This window comes from Carcharhinus amblyrhynchos, unplaced genomic scaffold (assembly GCF_965287045.1).
Source record: "Carcharhinus amblyrhynchos unplaced genomic scaffold, sCarAmb.v2.hapA chromosome_210, whole genome shotgun sequence".
Taxonomy (NCBI): Eukaryota; Metazoa; Chordata; class Chondrichthyes; order Carcharhiniformes; family Carcharhinidae; genus Carcharhinus; species Carcharhinus amblyrhynchos.
In genome coordinates this window covers 136,481-160,691 of record NW_027649950.1, presented here as the reverse complement: position 1 = coordinate 160,691, position 24,211 = coordinate 136,481, and the positions used below count along the sequence as shown (strand labels likewise).

At 45.7% G+C, this 24,211-nt stretch overlaps 1 protein-coding gene across 1 annotated transcript in view; it reads right to left on the bottom strand.

The window, feature by feature from the left end:
• The window catches only part of LOC145338879 (transcription factor SOX-5-like), a gene marked incomplete at its 3' end in the record, with an annotated part of 172,861 nt that overhangs the window by 125,286 nt on the left and 23,364 nt on the right, over positions 1 to 24,211 (bottom strand). The window contains exon 4 of the mRNA XM_080183282.1: positions 23,631 to 23,841. Coding sequence (XP_080039408.1) covers positions 23,631 to 23,841 — 211 coding nt within the window. The remainder of the gene's footprint in view (positions 1 to 23,630; positions 23,842 to 24,211) is intronic.

Genomic DNA, 24,211 nt, shown 5'->3' with positions numbered 1-24,211 from the left:
GGACAGTAGGACTAGGGGGCACAGCCTCAAGATAAAGGGGGGACGGTTTAGAACAGAGTTGAGGAGGAACTTCTTCACTCAAAGGGTGGTGAATCTCTGGAATTCTCTGCCTGTTGAGGTGGTGGAGGCTGCCTCGCTAAATATTTTTAAGACGCGGGTTGATGGGTTTTTGATAAGAGAGGGGATTAAGGGTTATGGGGAGAGGGCGGGAATGTGGAACTGAGCCACGACAGATCAGCCATGATCTTATTGAATGGCGGGGCAGGCTCGAAGGGCTAGATGGCCTACTCCTGCTCCTATTTCTTATGTTCTTATGTTCTTAAGTGCACTCTTATCTGGCATCAATGACGCAACACTCATAGGAACATTATTCCCTTCCTTTTTACATTGAACATATGAGTGGGTGGCACAGTGGCACAGCGGTTAGCACTGCTGCTTCACAGCACCAGGGACCTGGGTTCCATTCCCAGATTGGGTCACTGTCTGTGTGGAGTCTGTACATTCTCCCTGTGCCTGCATGGGTTTCCTCCGGGAGCTCCAGTTTCTTCCCACAGTCCAAAGATGTGCAGATTAAGTTGATTGGCCGTGGTAAATTGGTCCTTAGTGTCAGGGGGATAGCAGGGTAAATATGTGGGGCTACAGGGATAGGAATGGGTGGGAGTGTGGTCGGTGCAGACTCAATTGGGCTGAATGGCCTCCTTCCACACTTTTGGGATTCTATAATATGATCTCAGCTAGCCAATCCAGTGCAGTGCGGCGGGAGTGCTGCACTGTTGGTTGTGCTATTTGTTTAGACGAGGCATTGAAATTGGGTCTCTTTGTCCTCTCACATTGGCTAACAAGCTTCCAACTTCATTGGCGCTCACAGCGCCAGCAACCTGGGTTTGATTCCCGGCTTGGGTCATTGTCTGTGTGGAGTTTGCACATTTTTCTCGTGTCTGCGTGGGTTTCCTCCAGGTGCTCCGGTTTCCTCCACAGTCCAAAGATGTGTGCGGGTTAGGTGCGTTGACCAGGCTGAATTGCCCACTAATGTCCAAAGATGTGCAGGTTAGGGGGATTAGCAGTGTAAATGTGTGGGTTACAGAGATAGGATGGGAGGGTGGGCCTCAGTAAAATGCTCTGTCAGAGAGTTGGTGCAGACTCAATGGCCCAAATGGCTACCTTCTGCACTGTAGGAATTTGATGGTTCAAAAAGCTTCCAAACATTATTGTCTTCTTCATGTAATGTTAGCCATGATATGGGGCAGGGACCCAGTTACAGAAAACGTTAATCAGCAGAAATGACAGGGTTACGTGGATTGGCCATGCTAACTTGCCCTTAGCGTCAGGGGCACGAGCTAGGGTAAATGAATGGGGTTATGGCGATAGGGCCTGGGTGAAATTGTGGTCAGTGCAGACTCGACGGCACAAATGGCCTCCTTCTGCACTGCAGAGATTCTATAACACAACAAAAAGCAGCATTGGTTTACTTTCCAAAAGATCTGTACGATTTGCAAGTGTTGAGCACATGTTCCTGAAGCTGGACACACAAGCGCAGGAGTTACAACATGAGCATATTTCCTCTACCGCTTCCCCTGACCCCCTACGCACTCCTCCCGACCCCTAACCTCCTACCCCCACCCACCCCCAACCCCCCTCCAACCGATCCCCACTCCCCCCCCCGCCTCCCCAACACCCCCCCACACTCCCGCCCCCACTTCTCCAAGGGCAAAGAACAGCCAGCACAGTGAACAAGAAGAATTGTGTTTGCAAGACAGGCTACCCTTGCAGTCAGTTCTTGCAGCAAGTTCAGCCCCTCACATTCTCCCTTCTGATCGTTTGTACATTTCTTATTTTGCTGGTGTTTGCCAATTTTTAAGTGCTTAAGGTAAAAGAAAATTCAAACGTGCTTTTTTTTTGTTTCTTCAAAAAGATTGTTTGATTCTTTCCTTCAGAAGTATTTGGGACTTGGGGAAGATAATTACAAATAATGCCTTAAGTATACTGTACTTGATGTTAATTTATTCAATGAACTAATTACTACCAAATGGTGAAAATCACATGTGGAAGTCTCCCACGCTAACGTTGGATCAACAAACCATCTGTTTCCACATCAGGATTGTTGAAGTGACAATTGTTTCAGCTTCTGCAGGCTACAGAACCCTGGCAGTTGTATTATCAACCCCAATTTCAGAGTCCTTTCCTCTCCAAGATTAATGCATTCACTCTCTGTTCTGTCTGGCCCTCGACTTCCCGTCGAACAAGACGCATATTTTCGTTCATGCCTCAGCCCCCTTCCAACTTGCTGCGGCAGATCGAACCTGCTCGGCGAAGGGTTCCAATTTTTTTTTTCTAAAAGTGTGGAAAATTCTACAGCACATTGCAAAATTCTTGCAACTTTACAATTTACTGCCCTCCCAGTAGCACTCCCAAACCGACTGCGTGTTTCTCGTGTGTGTTCAAGTGCGGAGCAGGTTCCAAGGAGTCCTGCCAGCTTTCGGGGTTGGTGGTGGTGGTGGGGGAGGGTGGGGGGTGGTGTTGGGGGAATGTCACACAGGATGGAATGCTCGAATGTGACAGAGATCGCCATCTCGGATGAGGACGGTGAGGGATGCTGGCGTGATTTGTTTATACGCCTCCATGGTCGCATTCTATATTGCTGTCTGATCGGAAAGTAGCGCTCTGAAATAGCTCACAGCACAAGGTGATGCGGGAAGGAGGCGCACATGTATGTGGTACCTGTTTTGTGTGTTGTGCATGATTGATGTTAAGCAAGGGTGGGGGTCTCTTGCATGCTGAATGGGCTGTGTACAAATGTGTGCATGTAGAGATGCATGTTTGTTGAGAATTTCAATGTGCTGCGGTTATACATGTGTTGTGTGCTGTGTATAAATGTCTTGGAGACTGTATATAAAAGTCTCTGTGTGTGTAGCAGGAAAGGGGTCATCATGAACATAATGCGCCCAGACAGATGAATGTCTAAGTTGTGGGTTTAAATGTGTGGATGAAAATTGGGAATGCAGATTTTTTTTTTTAATGTGCATCTTCGCACACATACAGCGGAATTTTCCAAATGCTCTCGCCCCCAAATTCCCACCCAAGGCCAATGGATCTTTCCACGGTGCACCGAATTTTCTGTCCTGGGGTGGGAAAATTCCGGCCACAATGTTTTTCCCTTTGAGGAATACTGGGGGAAGCGGCGGAAGGATTTCCAAGCTGATTATCAACCGCATTGAATGCTCCTTCCATGGCCAATGAGTCCTGGCGTTGGACTCGAACCCAGAGGTCCTGCTCCAGAAATAAGGGCGCTACCACCGTGCCACAGGACTTCCTCTAGGGACATGGATTAAAATGCGCCGACTCCAAGGAAATTCAATTTTAACTCGAGTTACGACGAGTGTGATTTTCCTCTCCCCACCACTGCCCTGTGGCATGTTTTGAGGTGGCAGAGATGACCTGCCATGGTGGTGGCATCTTCTGGTCTCATCATTGTCAACGCGGTTTCCCATTGCTCACACCCTCCACCGCCGGGTAGCCCATGATGGGGGGGTTGGGGGGTGCAGGGTGGCGGTGGGAGGTCGCCATTGATAGGACCGGAAGACCCTGCCAGCAGGAACGGGCTGGAAAATCCCAACCACCAAAGATCTACTGGTCGCTGAGTAAGCACAATTTCATCGCTTGTACAATGTCCGTCCCTCTCAGGCGGCTCAAAGTTGGATCACGCATTGGTCACCCTCTCTGTACGAGTGTTATCTCTACCCAGGTGTTTCAGTCAATCTTCCTCTTGCCCCCCCTCAGTGCTGTGGAGGTCTGTTCACCCAACTGCAGTTTCATTTTGCTATCCACGAAGACAATATTCAGTGGTCACCTTCTCACCCTTAAAAATGTTATTTTATTTATTATTTGTGGAACGTATTAACCACCAAAACACAATTAATTACGCCATACAATTCATGATTATGAAGTCGCTTCGAAACATTAAAAAAAGGTGCAGGAGTAGGCCATTCAGCCCTTTGAGCCTACTCCACTTAGGTAAATTATTTACTCTGTCCTTCTCTCTGATGGACCGCTGTCCATTCTGGTACAGTCGACTGGGGAAGGCAGCACCCTGGTACCTGGCAGCCAAGGCATGAAACTGGTCTCAGCCAATGGTGTAAAATTTGCACTAATGAGTCAGCCAATTGTATTACATTTCACTCAAAGGCCAGTAAATCTGACAGAAAAGGCAGCAATGCCAAATGGGCGACTATATTGCTGATGCATGTCTTTCATCGAATTCAACTCCCTGCCCATTCCACCCAGCCCCCCATCCTGCTCCCTCAGCAGACTGCTCACCCAGGAAGAAATTGCAGCCAGAGTAAGGCCTGGCCTCTCAAATATACCTGTGCACAAACTAGGGTTAACAGATTGCAAAACCCCTTGGCTGATTTTTTTTGTCTAAAATCCCCCTTCTTAACCCAAGCAGATGGGAGTGCAATCGCGACAGCCAGTTGCCTCTCCAATTTAGACCAGGAGGGTTTGAGCTTATCGACCCTTCACTCCCTGCACAGGCACTCCATCACTGAGATAGTGGCAGCTTCCCCAACTACTTCCTCTTCCTCCTCCAGGTACAAGGCCCTAAGAGGGCATAGGCGACCATTGACTTCCACTGGATTGGTCCATCATTATGCTTGGCAAAGGACGCCAGTGGTCTGTTGCCATCTTCTGCGGTATGGCTGACCAAGAAACTCTTCCGCACTAACCGCCTGCCATCAGGTACTTTGGAAGGATCTACAGGCAGATAGTCAATCTGTTTGGCCGTGTTATGAACTCACCTTCCATAGCCTTGAGATTCTGGCCCAGAGGTAGAGATGCTACCTCCCACTCCACAAAACCTCTTCCCAAATTATAGTTGAGCGTAATTTACATTGACTGCCAACAAGCATCGTCAACGGAAGCTTCATTGGACACTTGAAAACACTGATCCAAATTCAGACTCGCTGTCCCAAATGTGAATCAGGGGAAATCGCTTGGAAAAATAGCTTCACTGGCCAGAATTTTCCAACTGTTCACAGCCTGCCGTCGCTGCCAGTGCGAATAAAGAGTTTTGGTGCTCGGCCAAATCTCCCGTTCACTGCCACGGGCAGAGAATCCCAGCTGCGGGCGAGGCCGGAGAGTCCGGACCCCTGAATTCCAAGAGATTTCATTCAATCCGAGTTCAACATTTGTTTGAACTCCTTTCTGATCATCCAGGTTAGTCGCGATGGTTACTCACCAGGGGCAAAAGGCCAATTGTAGCCTTGTGACCCAGTAGGAGAGGATGATCAAAAAAAAGCCTCAATTCTTTTTCTAATTAGTTCTGGTATAAGTCTTCCTCTTCCCTCTCCCCCCACCCCCTTCACTTCTTCCCTCTGCTCCCCCCAGTCTTCTCCACAATGTAGAACACCAAACTTTGTTTCCCCTTAGCGCTAGCAAAAAAGTCAAGGCCTTGCGGGGGGGGGTGCAGAGGAGATTTATTGTCATGGTACCAGGGATGCACTGTTTCAGTTATGTAAGGAACCTAGGATTATTGTCCTCAGAGAAGTGGGAAGGTTTAATAGGTTTAAAGTCTTTAAGGGCATTGATGGAGTGAAGGAGGAGAAATGGCTTCCAGACAACCTAAATTTAAGACAATAGTCAAAAGAGCCAGAGGTGAGGTTTTCTTTTTATTTGTCCATGGTGTCACTGGCTGGCCAGCATTTATTGCCCATCCCTAATTGCCCTTGAACTGAGTAGTTTGCTAGGCCATTTCAGAGGACAGTTGAGAATCAGTCACGTTGCTGTGGCTCTGGAGTCACATGTAGGCCAGACCAGGTAAGGATGGCAGATTTCCTTCCCTAAAGGACATTAATGAACCTGATGGGTTTTTTTCTGACAATCAACAATGATTTCATCAGTAGATTCTTAATTCCAGATTTTTTTTTAATTGAACTCAAATTCCATCATCTGCCGTGGCGGATTCGAACCCCGGTCCCCACAACACAGGGGCGGCACGGTAGCACAGTGGGTTAGCACTGCTGCTTCACAGCTCCAGGGACCTGGGTTCGATTCCCGGCTCGGGTCACTGTCTGTGTGGAGTTTGCACATTCTCCCTGTGTCTGCGTGGGTTTCCTCCGGGTGCTCTGGTTTCCTCCCACAGTCCAAAGATGTGCAGCTTAGGTTGATTGGCCATGCTAAAAGTTACCCTTAGTGCCCTGAGGTGTGTAAGTTAGAGGGATTAGTGGGTAAATATGTAGGGATATGGGCGTAGGGCCTGGGTGGGATTGTAGTCGGTGCCAACTCGATGGGCAGAATGGCCCCTTTCTGCACTGTAGGGATTCTATGATTCTAACACTAGCTGAGTTTCTGGGTTGGTAATCAAGCGATAATCCCACAAGGAGAATTGTTTTTTCAATCGGCAAGTTGCAATGATCTGGAAGGACTTGCTTAAAAATCTGGTGGAAGCAGATGCGATGGTAACTCTCAAAAGAGAATTGGATGAATACCTGAAGGGAGATATCAATCTCTGACTTGCCAAACAAGTTGCAACTTGAGAGAGAACAGGAGATGGAAACAGTGGAGTCTCAAGCAAAGGCAGGAATAGTAAAGGAATGCTGGGCAATGTGCAGCAGATCAGTGGCAAGACACAGCACCACTCCATTTGGAAAGTGCGAGTGATTCTTCCCCACTATTAGGCTGTGTCCCTGCTCAAACTGGAATTAACAATGCTCCACCATTTACCTCAATAACCAAAACGGTCAGACTTGAAGCAGATTGAAGCCAAGTTGATAACAAGCAAACTGCGATAAGGATGGAGTGGCTGGCATCTAAAGTGAATGCAACTCATGGCTGCTTTAATGTCATGGATACCCCATGCAAACAAAATCTGTATCTAACAAAAAAAAAGAAAATCGAGCGACCTGTACTCCTAAACAAATCAACAGCCTTGGTACGCGGCTTATTAACAGGACCAGAACTAAGCAGAGATTTCTCAGGGAACTGGGCCTTCAATTGCCTTCTATCTCCAACTGTGGTGGCAGTCAGTAATTACACTGTGTGATGCATTTTACATTGACGCCACATTAGTCTGTTGGACTTTAAGCTGCCATACGAATTAACATGAGGCTAAACATTTTATCGAGCCTTCCGCAGCGCAGAGTTGGGGAAGAATGGGCGGCACGGTAGCACGGTGGTTAGCACTGCTGCTTCACAGCTCCAGGGTCCGGGGTTCGATTCTCGGCTCGGGTCTCACCGTCTGTGTGGAGCTTGCACATTCTCCTCATGTCTGCGTGGGTTTCGTCCGGTTTCCTCCCACAGTCCAAAGATGTGCGGGTTAGGTTGATTGGCCATGCTAAGAAATTGCCCCTTAGTGTCCAGGGTAGCGGAGGTTAGAGGGATTAGTGGGTATAATATGTAGGGATATGGGGGTAGGGCCTGGGTGGGATTGTGTTCGGTGCAGACTCGAAGGGCCTCTTTCTGCACTGTAGGGTTCTATGATTCTATGACCTATGAATGTCACCGACATTTCTTTTTCCCTCCAAGGCTTCAAAGGTGAACTTTTCTATCTGCCCGTCTTTCAGACCTTCAAAGTGGCCCATTTCATTTCAACAAATCTCACACTGGATTCAAAGAAACATCTTCCATGACAGAGTTAGACAATCTGAGAATCATACTGCACGGGAGAATGTTTAGCCCATCAGGTCTGTACCGCGTCTTTGAAAGAAATTTTCTATCAGTCCCATTATCCTGCCCTTTCACGAATGGGAGGCCTTGAAAATATTTACTTTTCAAGTGCATATCCAACTCCTTTTTCAATGTTACCATTGAATTTGTCTCCACTAGCCATTCTGGCACTGCATTCCACATCATAACAACTTGCTGTGTAAAAACAAATTTTCCTCCTTGCCCCCAGCTCCTTTGCCAATTACCTTGAATCTGCGTCCTCTGGTTACTGATCCACCTGCCAGTTTCTGCACAGTCTAAACCCTTCTCAGTTTGGAACACCTCCACTCATTCTCTCCTTTAACCTTCCCCTGCTCCGTGGGCAACAATCCCGGGTTCTCCAGCCTCCACCACACCTCTCCGAGGCGTCTACCGTGGCTCTTGCCATCCCTGCTGCCCAGCTACTGTGAACGGGAAGGTGGGCACGAATTGTGAAAACATTTCTAACAAAGCTGCTCCGCGCATGAGTCAGTGGAAGACCCTGGGCTTTGTTGTGTATCTGCTCTGAAAACTTTTCGTGCAAATTCATCTGGATTTGGGGCATTAGATATCCAACGACAACAACAAGGACCTGCATTTGTATGGCACCTTTAACATGATTAACAGTCCCTAGCTGCTTCACAGAAATGTTTTCAGACGCCAAATTTTGCCCCAAAAATAGGGCATTCCTCATCTCTGGGTCCAAAGTGCAGGTATCACAAACCTATTTGACTATAGGCGGAATCACAGCTTGGTCGACAATATTTCGACAAGGCCTGTTTAGCAGTAGCATAACATTTAATGGGCTCCCAAACAAGACTCGGGGACACATCTGGCCAGGAGTCAGGAGGCAACAGCTTCCGGAAAAGCAAGGATCGAAGAAAACGCAAAACATACTGGGCTGAATCTTTTCCCACCAAACACCCCACACAAGCCCATTTTCAACATGGGATGGTGGGGGAGGAGAATGCGGAGTGGGGCTGTCATTGGAGAGTGTGAGCAACGAGAACCCTGGCAGAATTTCCTCCTTAAGAAAAGCACCAACTCTTGGCACTCCTCCCATTCTTTCTGGCCAACGTCAACGGGTTTAGGGAGCGACCTTGGAGCATCGCTGGTTGATAATGCCAGCCGTGGGTAACACTCTCAACTTGGAGCCAAGAAGGTTGCGGGTTCAAATCCCACTTTAGAACTGACACTCCATGGCAGCACTGAGGAGGTGCAGCACTGTCGGAGGTGCGGGCTTTCTCCCAGAATGGCCTGGGCAGCAGCGTGGCCGACAAGGGGACGTGCGTGACGAGCCTCCAGTGTGGAGAGAATGAGATTAAAAGATGTTGGTTGGGGAACGGTCTGGTTTAAATTCTCCAAAATCTAAACCTACTCTCTCTTATTTTTGTGTTTTGTTAATTGTCAGACCTACATGTGTTAGTGTTTAGGGCTCGTACTACTTGAAGTAAATTGCGGCCTGGAGCTGCTCAAGCGACCATTGTACCCATCAATAACTCCATTCACTAAACATCCTGATCCTCGGAGCAGCAGGTAAAGGAAAATGAATTACAGAAGCCGGTTTGTATTCAGAAGCTCTAAGCTTGACCCAGCTGCGTCTAGCATACCAATCAGGTTGCCCGCTATAAGTGAGTTTATTTATCCCCCCGACCACCTGGATTAAGGGTCTTATACCAATGGAGGGATCCTTTGTGGAAAGGGTCAGTTGGGTGAACGCAGATAAGACAGTGTAAAATATAAACATCTGCAGCACAATATTCCAGCAGATTCAAGTGCGTTTGCTCCTCTCAGTGTTTCAAAGTGACACCCTGCGTACGTTGATTTAGATGCACAGTCCATACGATAAGTAAAGTCTTACTGGCCATAAATTTGAGACAGCCCAATCCACGCTTCAACTTTTGTACTCTTTGGTAAGTCTCGGTACTCATTTTGTGAGCTGGCATCTCCGTTGTGTAAGTTAGTGTCAAAGTGAGTTTACGTTAAGTTTACACTGCAATGAAGTTACTGTGAAAATCCCCCAGTTGCCACACTCCAGCGCTTGTTCGGGTACACTGAGGGAGAATTTAGCATGGCCAAGGCACTTAACCGGTATGGCTTTCAGACTGTGGGAGGAAACCCACGCAGACTTAGGGAGAATGTGCAGACTCCACACAGACAGTGATCCAAGCCGGGAATCGAACCCAGCTCCCTGGTGCTGTGAGGCAGCACTGCTAACGACTGTGCCACCACGCCACCCCTAGAAGACCCATGTGAGTGGTGACATCCCCAATGACCCCATCTCCAATCGCACCTCAGGATTACTTTTCTGCTTTTAGCGAAAATCACTTTATTATAAATCTATTACAATTTGAGTTTCTTTTTACAGGCAACTAGGGACGTGTTACAAAAGGTGAAAAAGTAAGTAGCCATTGGCATTGAGTGTCATTCTCACCTGATGAAGGGGCAGCACTCCAAAAGCTCGAGCTACCAAATAAACCTGTTGGACTTTAACCTGGTGTTGTGAGACTTCTTACTGTAGCAATGGTGAAGTGATTGAAATCCAGAATGCCCAATTAAATGGGAAGGGGGCATATCTCAGAGAGTGTTGCTGCAGTGGAGATTACAGAGGTAGGGAGTGTCATGGTTGGGGGAAGTTCTGAAATGAGAATTTTATACTCAAGCTGTTGTTTAACATGAAGCCAATGCAGGAACAGAACTTGATGCAAGTTAGAATGTGTTTCTGGACGACCTCAAGCTTTTAGTGAAATGCTACCTGGGGTGGGAACTGTTTTCTAATAGTCAAGTCCAGAGGTACCAAAGGCACGGGTAAGAGTTTAAGCAGCAAATGAGCTGAAGCAGGAGTGGAGTTGGGCAATATTACACGGGTAGAAATAAGTGGTTTTCGTGATGGCATGGATAGGGGGATCTTGGGGTCAGATACATCACCAAGGTTGACCAGTTCTGCCTCCGACCGTTTCTAAAAGAGGGACGGAGTCAATGACTGGGCAACGAAGTTTGTAGCGGGGGGAGAAGACAGTGGGCTAAAGCAAGTAGCTCAAATTGAAAGGTTTCTCGGCCTGATATGCGTGGTATGATTTTCACTTTGGAGGTAGGGTACAGGTTGGAGTTGGGTCCACCATCTCTGAATGCTGAGGGTGTTGAGTTCTGAGGCTGGCTGTTTAGCTGTTCAATGGGTCTAGCTTAGCGCTCTAGAATTTTTGCTAAATATCAGGTCGTCTCGTCCTCAGCCCTCACACCCGCTCACTCTCAAGCCCCATCCGTACCATCTCATCACCACACTCCCCCTCACCTTCCCCCACCACCCCACCCCCACATTCCCCCATGGCCCCTCATATCCCCCAAGCCAACTTAATGCTGATTCAAGCCCACCCAGGCCTCCCAATCATCGCCTTTTACCCTTACATCCTCCAGACCAAATCATCCACTATCAATTATGGGTATGTCTCAGGAGGCATGAAATAAAATAAAAGTCTTAATATTTAATACAGCTTTCACTATTAAAAAAACTCTCATTCGTGACAGCCCATTCAAAACTTTAAAAGTCTCTCAAGTATTTAATCCCTAATCAAAACAAACAATCTTATATTCATAACTCCACATCCAAGAAAGCTGATCCTATAATAACCTTTTTTAACTGTCAAACTATGAACTTATAGCACCATTCTGGGACGTTTGATCAATAATCATATATAATGCTAGCTTTTGCTGTAAGGCATTATAACTGTTATTAGAACTGCTAGAACAGATCTTTTTCAACTCATTGACATAGGCAGGCTGTTATATCCAAACTCTTAAAGGGCTGGGGATTTAAATACCTTCACAGCTTAAGTTTGTTTTCAACTCTCACTGACAAGCAAATTGATGCTTATTTTTATAGGATTGCAGATTTAACACGGCTGTTTAACGAGTGCTTACATCTCCTCCATGAACTTGTGGTTCCTAGACTACAAGGTTAAGGTCCTTTCTACAGTGAAAATGAGGTCTGCTTGAACTCAGCACTGAGTTTAAATGGGCCTGTTGGATTCAAGTTTCCCTCATGTGTAGATCATATCTCATCCCCTTGCGGGAAAAATGGGATTTGTTGGAAATAAAGGCAGGACTTCTGAATCCACAACTCTGTGAAAATCCAACAGCATCGGTCTTCCCAATATTTAACTCAAGGAAGTTTCTGCTCATCCGGTAGTTTTACAACTTACAGGCAATGGAAGAGTTAAGAAGAAAATAAAGATTTGAGCCTTCAGTAAAATAGAAAAAAAAAGTCTTTGTTTCTATTTTAATCTCTTTAGTGGAACCCTAGAAATCACTTCTCCAAAACATCGCCGAAACTATACGTCAATTGAAAGTCTGAACACTGAGAGTTTTGCTCTGTAAGAGTACCAAACCAAGGCAGATGGATTGAGGGTAAGATACAGATCAGCCGTGATCTAACTGAATGGTGTCACAAGCTCAAGGGGCTAAATGACCTATTCCTGTTCATATGGTCCTAAAGATTTTACATATTTTCAGGACATCCCAAAGGCCATTACAGTCAAGGAATTACCTTTGAAGTGTTGTTACTGTTATACATGCCAAATGGCATCTCACAATCGTTCATCAAACAGTTCTTGAAAAACAAAATGACAGTTTATCTGTTTTTTTTTAAGAGATTGGTGCTCCTAGGGGATGGACGTTGGCCAGGACACTGGAGAGCTCAGTGCTCCTGTTCGAATAATACCATGGGATTTTCTGTGCCTTCCTTAGCAGTCAGATAAAAGGGTGTTGGTTTAACATCTCAATTGAGAAAGGGCATCTCCGACAGTGCCGTACACCCTCAGTGCTGCAGCAAAGAGCCAGCCAGAATTATTGGTTCATGTTCTGGAGTGGGGTTTAAAGAACAACCTTCAGAATGCTGATGCAAGATGATACCCGGCTGGAGGAAAAATTGTATGTGAAGGCACAACTTCTTGTTACTAATACTCCAGCGTGTAATTTCAATTCCATTGTTCATGAACACAATCGGTGTTAAACAGCGTTTCACTGGAAGAATGTTCATCTCAGCAACTCGTATTGTATACAGAATTATATTGTTTATAAGCCATCTTCTATTCAGAAAGGAAACCTGCAGAAATGCACCTCAGTCGCAAAAGAAAGGAAGTTACACTAGACAAGGTGCCCTTATCGGATAAAAGTTAACTGAGATTGTAAGAGGGTTTTTTTTAAGAAAAAGAATAGGTCTGAAAATTCAGCTTCATAGAAATGAGCGAAAAATGGAAATCTACAGAGATGAATTGTTCTTGGGTGGCACTGCTGCCTCACAGCAGCAGAGACCCGGGTTCGATTCCTGCCTTGGGTCACTGTCTGCGCGGAGTCCGCACATCCTCCCTGTGTCTGCGTGGGTTTCCTCTGGGTGCTCTGGTTTCCTCCCACCGTCCGAATGGGTTTGGCCGCGCTAAAATTCTCCCTCAGTGTACCCGAACAGGCATTAGGGTGTGGCGACTAGGGGATTTTCACAGTAACTTCATTGCAATGTTAACGTAAGCCTACTTATGACACCGATAAATAATTTTTTTTTAAAAAGTGTTTTATCTATCTATCAGGTGCAGCATATTGTACCAATCCAAAGCCGCTCTGTAGTTGTCTGCCAAACTAAAAAGGAATATTGATGGAGAAATAAAGGAAAAATGTATGCTATCATGTCCTTTGCCCCCTTGTGCCTATCCATGAATAGGATGCATCATGCATTTTCATGCTGCCAGCCGTTCAGTCTTGAGTAGGCCTTCATTGATAAGTCTGACTGGCCATCTTAATTACAGTTTTAAGAGCGAGTCCAGTCACTACCCACCACCATTTGAGATCCGTCCTCCTTAATAAACTCACAAGCCCTCCCCTGAGTACTCAAATGAAAAGAGAGTTTGAAGCAGCAACAACGGATCTTGAGGTTCTGGTTCCCTGGCCTCAGGTGGTGGAGATGACTTTGAGTAAGCTCTCCAAAAATACGCTCGCAGAAAGCGTGTCTGCTCTGCTTGCTCTTGTTATTAAAAATAGACGTGAATACACACTAGAGCAACACCCCTCCCTCCGCCAACCAGGATCTCTTTAATTAGCACGAATCCTCGAGGCATAGCGCTTCCGCAACAGCATGGATGAGCCATAATATCGGGTGGAGCAATGGGTTTGCTGATTAAATTTCATATGCACAGTCATGGCAAGTCTCGTGTGTATGAAACCTCTGAGCCTCAGATACCTGTTGCCACTGGTAAAACCCCGGTGCATTCAATTCATTCGCGTGAGCTCTGATCAAAAAAGTCCGATGCAGATGGCCATAATCAAAGATCCGGATCAAGGGCCCCAGAATGTGTGGCCAATAAGCAATTGGCAAGAGCAGAGCCTAGTCTCCAGTCGCCTCTAATCGCCTGTGCAGCAATGCTACTGCAAAGGCATTACTACACTCGAGAGCTCTAAAAGCATGGGGAACATTAGCAACAGGGTTAGCACAGTAGGTACAGCGGCACAGTGGTCAGCGTTGTTGCTTCACAACTCCAGGGAGCTGGGTTCGCTTCCTGGCTTGGGTCACTGTCTGTATGGAGTTTGCACATTCTCCTCGTGTCTGCATGGGTTTTCTCCAGGTTTCCTCCCACAGTCCAAAGATGTGCGCGTTACATTGGTTGGCCATGCTAAAATTGCCCCTTGGTCCCCTGAGGTGCATAGGTTAGAGGGATTAGCGGGTAAATGTGTAGGGGATATGGGAGTAGGGCCTGGGTGGGATTGCGGTCGATGCAGACTCGATGGGCCAAATGGCCTCTTTCTGCGCTGTGGGGTTTCTATGAAATGGTACAGGAGTAAATAATGCAACAATAACAATCCTTCCAGTTTCACTTAACAATCCATTTCCTGCAACAGCAAGACACAAAGCAGAGTAACATGACTTTTCAACTGCATGGTTTTTTGTCCAACTGCACATACTTGTTTGTAAGATGTTGAATATCCTTTATGAATGAGACTCTCTACAAGGGAGTTGTCATGGAAGTTAAAATGCTCAGATTAAAATTTTCTTGCCTTCTCTGTAGCAGCTAGTGAGGATGTTATCAACTGTGGGACCTTCAAGGGAGTCTGTTATTCCAGGTTAATTCACTTGCATAGGCTCCATAACTTTCTGCTCTTTGACCTTCACCAAAGGGTGAGCAAGACCAGATTTTTCCATCACATGGTCAGTTCTGGTATATGATGAATTGTAGCAGGCAGGGATGGACCACACAATGGTCCACTGACCTCAGGCAGGATCTTCCGGGTTTGAGGCAAGTGTGACTGGAAATTTCTGCCAATGAGCAAGACCCTCTCCGAAATACAAATCAGCTCTGGTATACAATGGTGTCATTGAATGACACTGTAGCACTGCTGCCTCACACTGTCAGGGATCCAGGTTCAATTCTGGCCTTGGGTCACTATCTGTGTGGAGTTTGCACACCCTCCCCATGTCTGCGTGGGTTTCCTCTGGGTGCTCCAGTTTCCTCCCACACTCCAAAGATATGCAGGTTCGGTAGATTGGCCATGCAAAATTGCCCCTTACTGTCAGGGGGACGAGCTAGGGTAAATACACGGGGTTATGGAGATAGGGCCTGGGTAAGATTGTGGTCAGTGCAGACTCGATGGGCCAAATGGCCTCCTTTTGCACCATAGAATTCTATGAACAATACTGACAAACTCAAATTTCATCCTATTGCAACCAAACAGATGGAGGTTTGAAATGTAGTTGGAGTGATCGAGAGGGTCAGTTAGACTTTATAAGTCTCCAAGAGTGCAACTAACCCTAACTCTGCTTCAACTTGAATTCTACTGGCTTTGTGATTCATCCACCTTATTATAGATTTACTTCCTCTTATGAGGATAAAAAGGAAAGGTGTTGGGTAGGATTTTCTGACCCCTGCATGATGTGTTTCCCTGCGGCAGAAATGGCTCGCCGTTGGCCGTTGGCCAGATCTTCTGGTTCCACCAATGTCTATGGTGGTTTGTCTGGCTCGCCTGTCTCACTGCCAGGGCCCTTACTGAAACTTACAGGACACTGCGAGGCCTGGATAGAGTGGACCTGGAGAGGATGTTTCCACTAGTAGGAAAAACGAAAACCAGAGGGCGCAACCTCAGGCTAAAAGGGACAACCCTTTACAATGGAGATGAGGAGGAATTTCTTCAGCCAGAGAGTGACGAATTTGTGGAACTCTGCCACAGAAGGCTATGGAGGCCAGGTCACTGAGTGTCTTTAAGACAGAAAAAGGTAGGTTTTTGATTAATAAGGGAATTGGGGGTAAGGGGAAAAGGCAGGAGAAGGGAGCTGAGAAAAATATCAGTCATGATTGAATGCATAGCAGGCTCGATGGGCCGAGTGGCCTAATTCTGCTCCTATGTTTTCTGGAGTCTCCCACAGACAGGGAAATCACCTTCAGAGTGACCAAAACAGAGTGGGCAAGGCCGGAAACTCCTGCCCGTTGCTTGAGCAATAGATATATAGCCCAAAACATAAAAGGACAGAAGCATCTCAACTTTTGAGATCTCTATCGTTCCTCCAATCCTGGTCTCTTGCTAACACTGACTTACACCACCCCACTATTGCAGCTGAGCCCAAGTTCCGCAAACCTTTCTCTAAACCCCTTGGCCTCCCTACAACTGCCCACTCCCTCCAACTGTTCCTTCAAGACCTTCTTAAAACCTACCTCTTTCATGTGTCTTAATAGTTCATTAAGAGGTTCGGCGTCAAATATGTCATTTGATGTCATGGGATGTTTTACAAGCGCACTGTAACTATAAGCTGCTGCTGTTATGGACATTTTCAAAACCTTAGGAGTACAGAGCAATTTCAGCCAACTTTACACTGAGTGACTCCAGAGTTTCACTTAGACACAGAATTCAAGACAAGCTACGGCGGATTTTTTTTGGACCATTTACACATTGATTTTTTTTTGATTTGTCTGGCGATTTGTTATCTGCATCCCAGTTCGTGAGCAACTCGCGCTGCAGCACCAACATCCCGTTCCACACTAATCACACTAAAGGTTCTCATTCAAAATCGACCTCTGGCAGGCATTCACCGAGAACATTGGTGTAAAGCCGCAGCACTAGTGTGTGGATGTAGCAAATCCAGGCCGTACACTGCTGCTTCCACCGTCATTGTGACTTTCACGGAACCAGACTGATGTGATGTAAAAGCCCATGTGTAATAAACTCTGCAAGATGCACGCAAAAACCATCGCAAAGGAGAATTCACCTGAGTTTAATTAAGTGCAAAATAAGCTGTCTCATGTAATTTGAGTTTCAGTTTTCTTTCGCAACTTACACCGCTCTTTGCTGTGCATCTTCATTCAATTAAATATTACAACAGTAAAGGATGTTGCCTGATGATCTTCATTCTCCAGGCAGTAGGAGCAAGTGAGCCTGTCATACTCCTGTATGCATTCCTTTGACAGCTGAACAAAGGAAAAGGTGTGAAGGGAGGCCATTCAGCCCCTCAACGAGACGAGGGGGTTAGCTTATGAGGAGAGATTGAGTAGATTGGGCCGGTACTCGGAGTTTAGAGGGGGGGATCTTATAGAGACTTAGAAGATAATGAAGGGGATGGATAGGGTAGAGGTAGAGAGAGATTCTTTCCGCTTAGAAAGGAAACCAGAACTAGAGGGCACAGCCTCAAAATAAGGGGGGAGGGAGGCAGTTTAGAACAGAGTTGAGGAGGAACTTCTTCTCTCAGACAGTGGTGAATCTCTGGAACTCTCTGCCCGTTGAAGTGGTGGAGGCTACCTCACTAAATATATTTAAGTCACGGGTAGATAGGTTTCTGATAGACAAGGGAATTAAGGGTTATGGGGAGCAGGCGGGAATGTGGAACTGATCCATGACAGATCAGCCATGATCTTATTGAATGGCGGGGCAGGCTCAAAGGGCTAGATGGCCTACTCCTGCTCCTATTTCTTATGTTCTATGTTCTTAGACTTGATTCACCATTCGATTAGATCATGGTCATCTGAACTTTGGCTCCATCTTTGGCGCTGAATTTTTAGGCTACATTTGGGCAGCAATGGAGGCAGACGGGATCCTAAAATACCAACATTGTTTCCCACACCTTTCCCATTTTAGGTTCAGGTCCACTGGCTCCGCACATGGTGGGGAGCTGATTTAATAAGAACCTGGTTAACAGAATGTATCATAGAATCATAATCAATTCAGCGCAGAAGTGGCCATTTGGCCCATTGAGTCTGCACCGACTCTCTGACAGAGCATCTTACCGATCGCCATGCTAGTTAAGGTGACATCTCCACTAAAACCTCAAAGAGTGACCAGTTTCCTTCCTGGTTATGGACTCAGAAACAAACCCAGCCTCTACTTTCCACCTCATTGGGAAATTGCATCCCTTGATCCACATTCCTCGCTACACTTAACGAATCAAATTCAATCCCTCTCAGTCTTAAAGCCTCCAATTGTGCTCCAACATCCACAGTCTCTTGGCAAGAAGAGGAGAGTTCCTTTGTGTAAAAAGTATCTTCCCAATTTCAATCCCAAATAGCTTGGCTCTACTTGTAACATTAAGCCCTCTAGTAAGGGCTCCCCTAACAGACAAAATAGCTAACCTGTATCTACCACATTAAAATCTCTTTTGGACAAAAATCTCTCAACTGGATCATCATTCGACTTTCTAAACCCAAGGGGTGTACAAAGTACAATCAAAACACAAAGAATGGAACAATCAGCTAAAAATCTATCAGCTTTTTCATTGCTCAGCTGAACACCACGATGGAAGAAGTTATGTATTTTGGAATGAGCAGTGGTAGAACATTTCTGCTCCAGCCCCATCTTTCCCTAGGATTTGTTTTGTGTTGGTCCATTCTCAAGATAGTAGGCATGAAACAGCGAAAGGCATTGCTCCAAAGTCTGCACAAAGGTACCTCTTTATAATCTACAGATGCCCCCTTATTTAGTACATGCTCTTTGCAAAATATTAAAAACAGAACTTATTATGATACACTGGCAGCCTCATCACTTTAATAGTGACTCTATCCTGGCTACATGAGTCTTGATAAACTCAGCTAAAGCATCCATTTCCCATAACCGTTATCTGAGAGGTTGCATTTGAAGTTCTGCTGGATTTTAAGTGATGCTGACGCTTTGTCTAAACCAAACAAACATTCTCCTTTATGTAATCATTTTAAATAAGACCAAAAAAAAAATGTGTTTGGACATTAATGGGCACGTATTATGAATGATTCCTTCCATTGAACCACAGAATCCAAAAAGTGCAGAAGGAGGTTATTCAGCCCATGGGATCTGCACTGACTCACCGAAGGAGCATCTTAACCACTGTGCCGAGGATAGTACTGCTGCCTCATAGCGGCAGGGGCCCCGGTTCGATTCCTGGCTTGGGTCACTGTCTGTGCGGAGTCTGCATGTCCTCCCCGTGCCTGCGCGGGTTTCCTTCGGGTGCTCCAGTTTCCTCTCTCAATCCAAAAGACATGCTGGTTAGGTGCACTGGCCAAGTTAAGTTCTCCTTCAGTGTACCCAAACAGGTGCCAGAGTGTGGCAACTAGGGGATTTTCACAGTAACTTCATTGCAGTGTTAATGTAAGCCTACTTGTGACACTAATAAAATAACAAACTTTTACCCAGGTCCACCTCCACTCACCCCCCTCCCTCCACCCCCACCATCCTTGTAACTCCATGCACTCATCATGACCAATTCACCTGACCTACATGTCTTTGGACACTAAGGGGCAATTTACCATGGCTAATCCACCTAACTTGTACATCTTTGGACATGACAGGGCAACTTAGCATGGCCAAGCCACCTCACCTGCACATCTTTGGACTGTGGCGGGAAACCTGAGCACCTGGAGGAAACCCACAGCGTGAACATGCAAACTCCATACAGTCACTCGAGTCTGGAATTGAACCCAGATTCTTGGTACCGTGAGGCAACATTGCTAACCACTGTCCCACCTTCCATGCAGCACCCCTCTTTTCAACGGTAAGTCAGTCAGTTAGCCCGCAGTGTGTAAATTGATGGTGAACGAGGAGGGAAACGAGCTCTAACCAGTGGAAACGTTAGCTCAGTACTCAAACTCTTCCCTAAACTAACAGGGTGAAGGGCACCCACGGGTGCTCGACACCAACCTTGCCACTTTGACTCACGGCCTATGCATTAGCTTTCAACTTATTAATTCTTCCCGAAACGCAAATGAAGGAAAAGAGCCAAGATGTACCACTTCAGTGTGATTTAACTATGCCTTAATTAAATTTTCATCACAACCTGCCATTCGATTTAATGGCCTTTGAAGAAACAAAAGAACAATGACTGGGAGGGATAAAGGATTTTCTGCTATATACATCAATGTAAGCTGTGCACACTCTCACTTGAGAAGCTTGCTGCCTTTTGTTTGTACACTTAACAGCAAAGATAATGTGCAGATTCTATATCCACTCTAATGTATAACTGCAGCCTTCACTAACGCAGCCTCAAGAGCACGCTCGCTCCGCACTACAGACGCAATATCATTCAGCGTTTGCATGTTCTTCTCAATGTGGAGTGACACGCTGAAAACATTAACAGTTATTTGTGTAATCATTTGTGGCAAACTCGCACAAAACACAAATACACTGTGAAGGGCATTTAACAATCAATTCACCAAGGAGTGAGAGAGAAACAAAAAAAAAGAGCAGAATAAAATCTCCAACACTGTAATAACACAACAGAATGTGTAACAAATATGCAAAATACAAGGCCTGGATAACAGGAGATACAAAAGGAGCTGAGTAGCGATTTTATCAGTATTATGAGGTGGTAATTTTACCACAGAGCTGTTCAATCTATTAGTGAGATTAGGACCAACTGCCTAGCTCAAAGCTGCTGAAAATGTAAACTACATATACCGAGGCTCTTTAAAAACACCACACGACCCTTTTTCACCCTCCAGATGGACCTGCACTGTCTTTCCAAGTTGCTGTTTTTTTCAGACCGGGGTTCACTAAAGCTCCGTTTAGCTTGCTTTATCCATCCCTAGGCGTTTCTTCAACTCTTACACTCTTGCAATTCTGGCCCCTTTGGGGGTCCTCTTTTGCAACCCCCCCGCCCATCAATGGTGGCTCCTTTTCCCTGTCAAGGCCCTAAGCACTGGAATTCCTGGACTAAAGACCTCCCGCCTCTCTTCTCATCTTTTAAGACACTCCTCAAAACCTACTCCCAGAACCAGGTTTTTGGTCGCACGTTTCCTCTTTTGGCCTTTTATGCCTGATCATGTTTCGACGAAACCGCCTCACAATTTTAAAAGGTGCTATTAAAACTATCCTACAACTTCCATCTTCAAAAACCAACAAGGGTTTTTTTTTTCCCCACACTGAAATCGGCTCCGTGAGAGCTCAGTGTGAGAATTGCAAAGAGAGGACTGGCATTTTGTTTTCACAATCTCAGTAATTTCTCAAAAAAAAACTTTCCAAATCAATGACTATCCACTGCTGTCGTATAGGATGGCCCTTTTGCCAAAGCGCGTTTTTCAACATTCTTTCCTCCTCTCGCGAAGGATCACAGTTTCAAATTGCAGACTCCAAAATTAGCCAACTTCATCCGGTACAGCTATTGGGAAAACATGGGTGGCTTCAGCATCCCTGGGCTGAGCCCAGGGTTGAGGGACTTCAGTTATGTGCTGAGGGAGGTTTTCTCCTCAGAGCAGCGAAGGGGAGATTTATAGAAAGAGTTCAGAATGATGAGGAGTTTTGAAGCCGCAACCTTGGGGAGGTGATGGCCTCGTGTTATTATCATCAGGTTATTAATCCAGAAACTCAGTTAATGTTCTGGGGACCAGAGTTCGAATCCCACTATCGCAGGTGGTGGAATTTGAATTCAATAACAAATATCTGGAAGTTAAGAATCTACTGATAACTATGAAACCATTGTCAATAGGGGATAAATATAGAGGAGGTTTTTGTTATATATACAGTAGGTGTTGAATGTCTGGAATGTACTGCCTGGGAAGGTGGTGGGAGCAGATACAATAGTGGCATTTAGGGGCAATAGACGAATACATGAATAGGATGGGAATGGAAGGATATGGACTCCATAAGTGTTTTAGTTTAGGCAGGCATCAGATCGGCGCAGGCTTAGAGGGCCAAAGGATCTGTTTCTCTGCTGTATTTTCCTTCTGTACACCCATCTGGTTCACTAATGTCCTTTAGGGAAGGAAATCTGCCGTCCTTACCTGGTCTGGCCTACATGTGACTCCAGAGCCACAGCAATGTGGTTGACTCTCAACTAGGGATGGGCAATAAATGTTGGCCAGCCAGCGACATTGATGTACTACAAATTCATCTAAAAAATAGGATGAAGCTGTTTCTGAAGCTGAAGGAAAGTCAGTAACCAGATGAGACAGTTTTAACCTAAGAGGCAATATAAAAGGAAACTTTTTTTTTTACATGTATACAGTGAGTTGCGATCTGGAATGCACTGATTGAAGGTGGAAGAGGATTTAGTTGTCAAGTTTCAAAGTTGAACTGGGAGTTACCTAAAGGAGAAATTGCAGGGTGAGAGGTTAGGAGCAGGATAATGGGACTAATCATGTACCTCTCCCAAAGCATCACAGGCGCTGACACAATAACCTAAATGGCCTCGTTCTGACTGTATGATTCTTGGAGGCCTAAAAGGATTTACAGGGATTGAGTGATCGAGGCTTGCTAAGTGGCACATGTATACATAAGGTCAAATGATGTAGGAGTAGAAGTGGGCCATTTGGCCCATCAAGTCTGCTCTATCATTCAGTGAGTTCATGATTGATCAGATATGATGATCCTCTATTCCACTTTCTTGCCTTATCCACATGACCCTTGATTCCCTCACTGGTGAGGCCTTGTTAAACAGCGCCAAATGTCACTGACACACATCAGTAATTACCACGCGCGTGGGATAAGCTCTCAAAGGGGCTGATTTCAGTGAAAAAAAAACACTTTTTGGTTCTTCATAATGGAAGTGAGAGAAGAGCTTTTTAAATAACTTTAATGATATCATTTTCTCCCCTACTTCTTTGGTGACTTCATCCAGCTCAGGAAATTGCACAGGTTGAATAGCGAAACAAAGAGATTGAAGGCAGCCTAAACTCTCCGCTGGAGACTGATGGGATCATTCAAAGGTGGGTTATAGTCACTCCAAAATGTCACCTCAAATTTTTACTCTTCGAGAACCAGCACAGACGGATTGGGCCAAATGGCCTCCTTCTGTGTTGTAACTGTTCTATGATGCTATTGACTTGGATCAGATGGCCTCTGATCCGATCCTATCAGTTTCTGGCTGGGTATGTCTGGTTGGAATTAGCCACCAATGTAATAAAGAGAAACAGTTTGGAGGTGGCATTGTTCACTCACTCAATAATGTGTCAGTGACGTTAGTCATTAGACATTGTCCACTTTCCATCTGTACAATCAGAGCAACAAATATGCTTATTCGTCCAGCCAGTCTGCCCAAGTTAGACCGGAGAACTTTCAACCTTTGCCACAGTGCAATCATTGTAAATTGACATTCACCATCTTAAGTCAGCTTCAAGAATCAAGAGTTAGGTACATTTTGCATAAACCAGTGCATCAAAATCTGCTTTCAACCTGTAGTCCCAGTACTCTGCACTGAACCAAATTCAGCTTTCGTTTGGGTTCTGTGGAACTTTGTCTGACCAGTTTTCAAATGCGAGCAAAGCAGGCTTCACAAAAGGTGATTCCAAACGTTACAGATTCAGACGCAAACAAGGACACTTCTCAAAAAACGGTTGGGCAAAACCCAAGGATTGGCTGCTGCATCTGCAGATGCCAAGCGATCTTCCTCTTCACTCTTTTTGAGCAGCGCACTGCCGCTTATTAACAAAGCTTGTTCCCTCTTCACATTTCAACAGCAGCTAACATCCCTACCACCCACCCCCAAGAGACATCCCCCGAAACAAGACACCTCGCCCCTCTTTGCTTACCCTCAGGTTCGCTCTTGATGAGCTCCTCCATTTTCTTCTGCTTCAGTGTGTCCACAACGTCAGCCAGGCTGCCTTTGCGCCTCTCTGGGGTACCCAGTGCTGTGCCAGATCCTGACTCACTGCTCTGTCGAACCCCTTCTTCAGTCTTCAGGGGTGAGGTAGATGAGTTGTGTGTAGAGAATATTGAGGCTGCTTTATTGCCGTCGTGATCCTGATTGGAATATTAGGCAGGAGAAGGAGAAAACAGAAATATTTGCATTACTGTTCAGAAGCATGTCCCAGACGCTTGATAAGTTGCTAGAGCCAAAGGTTAGCTTCTCTGGACTTAATTATAAAAACAGCATGGATATTTGCAGATAAGAGTCAATAATCTTCCTTTGTTAATCGTTGCTAATCCGTACCTAATCGAATGTCATCATCATTTTTTTTGTCATTAAAAGTCAAATTACTCTGTGGGCTGGCAATGTTGAGAGAAAGATAAGTTATTCAGTAAATATTAGAACAACAGCAAACTAGATCTTTGACTCTCTACTTCCCTGGATGGGTGCTGCTCCAACAATACTCATCACAATATCCTGCGT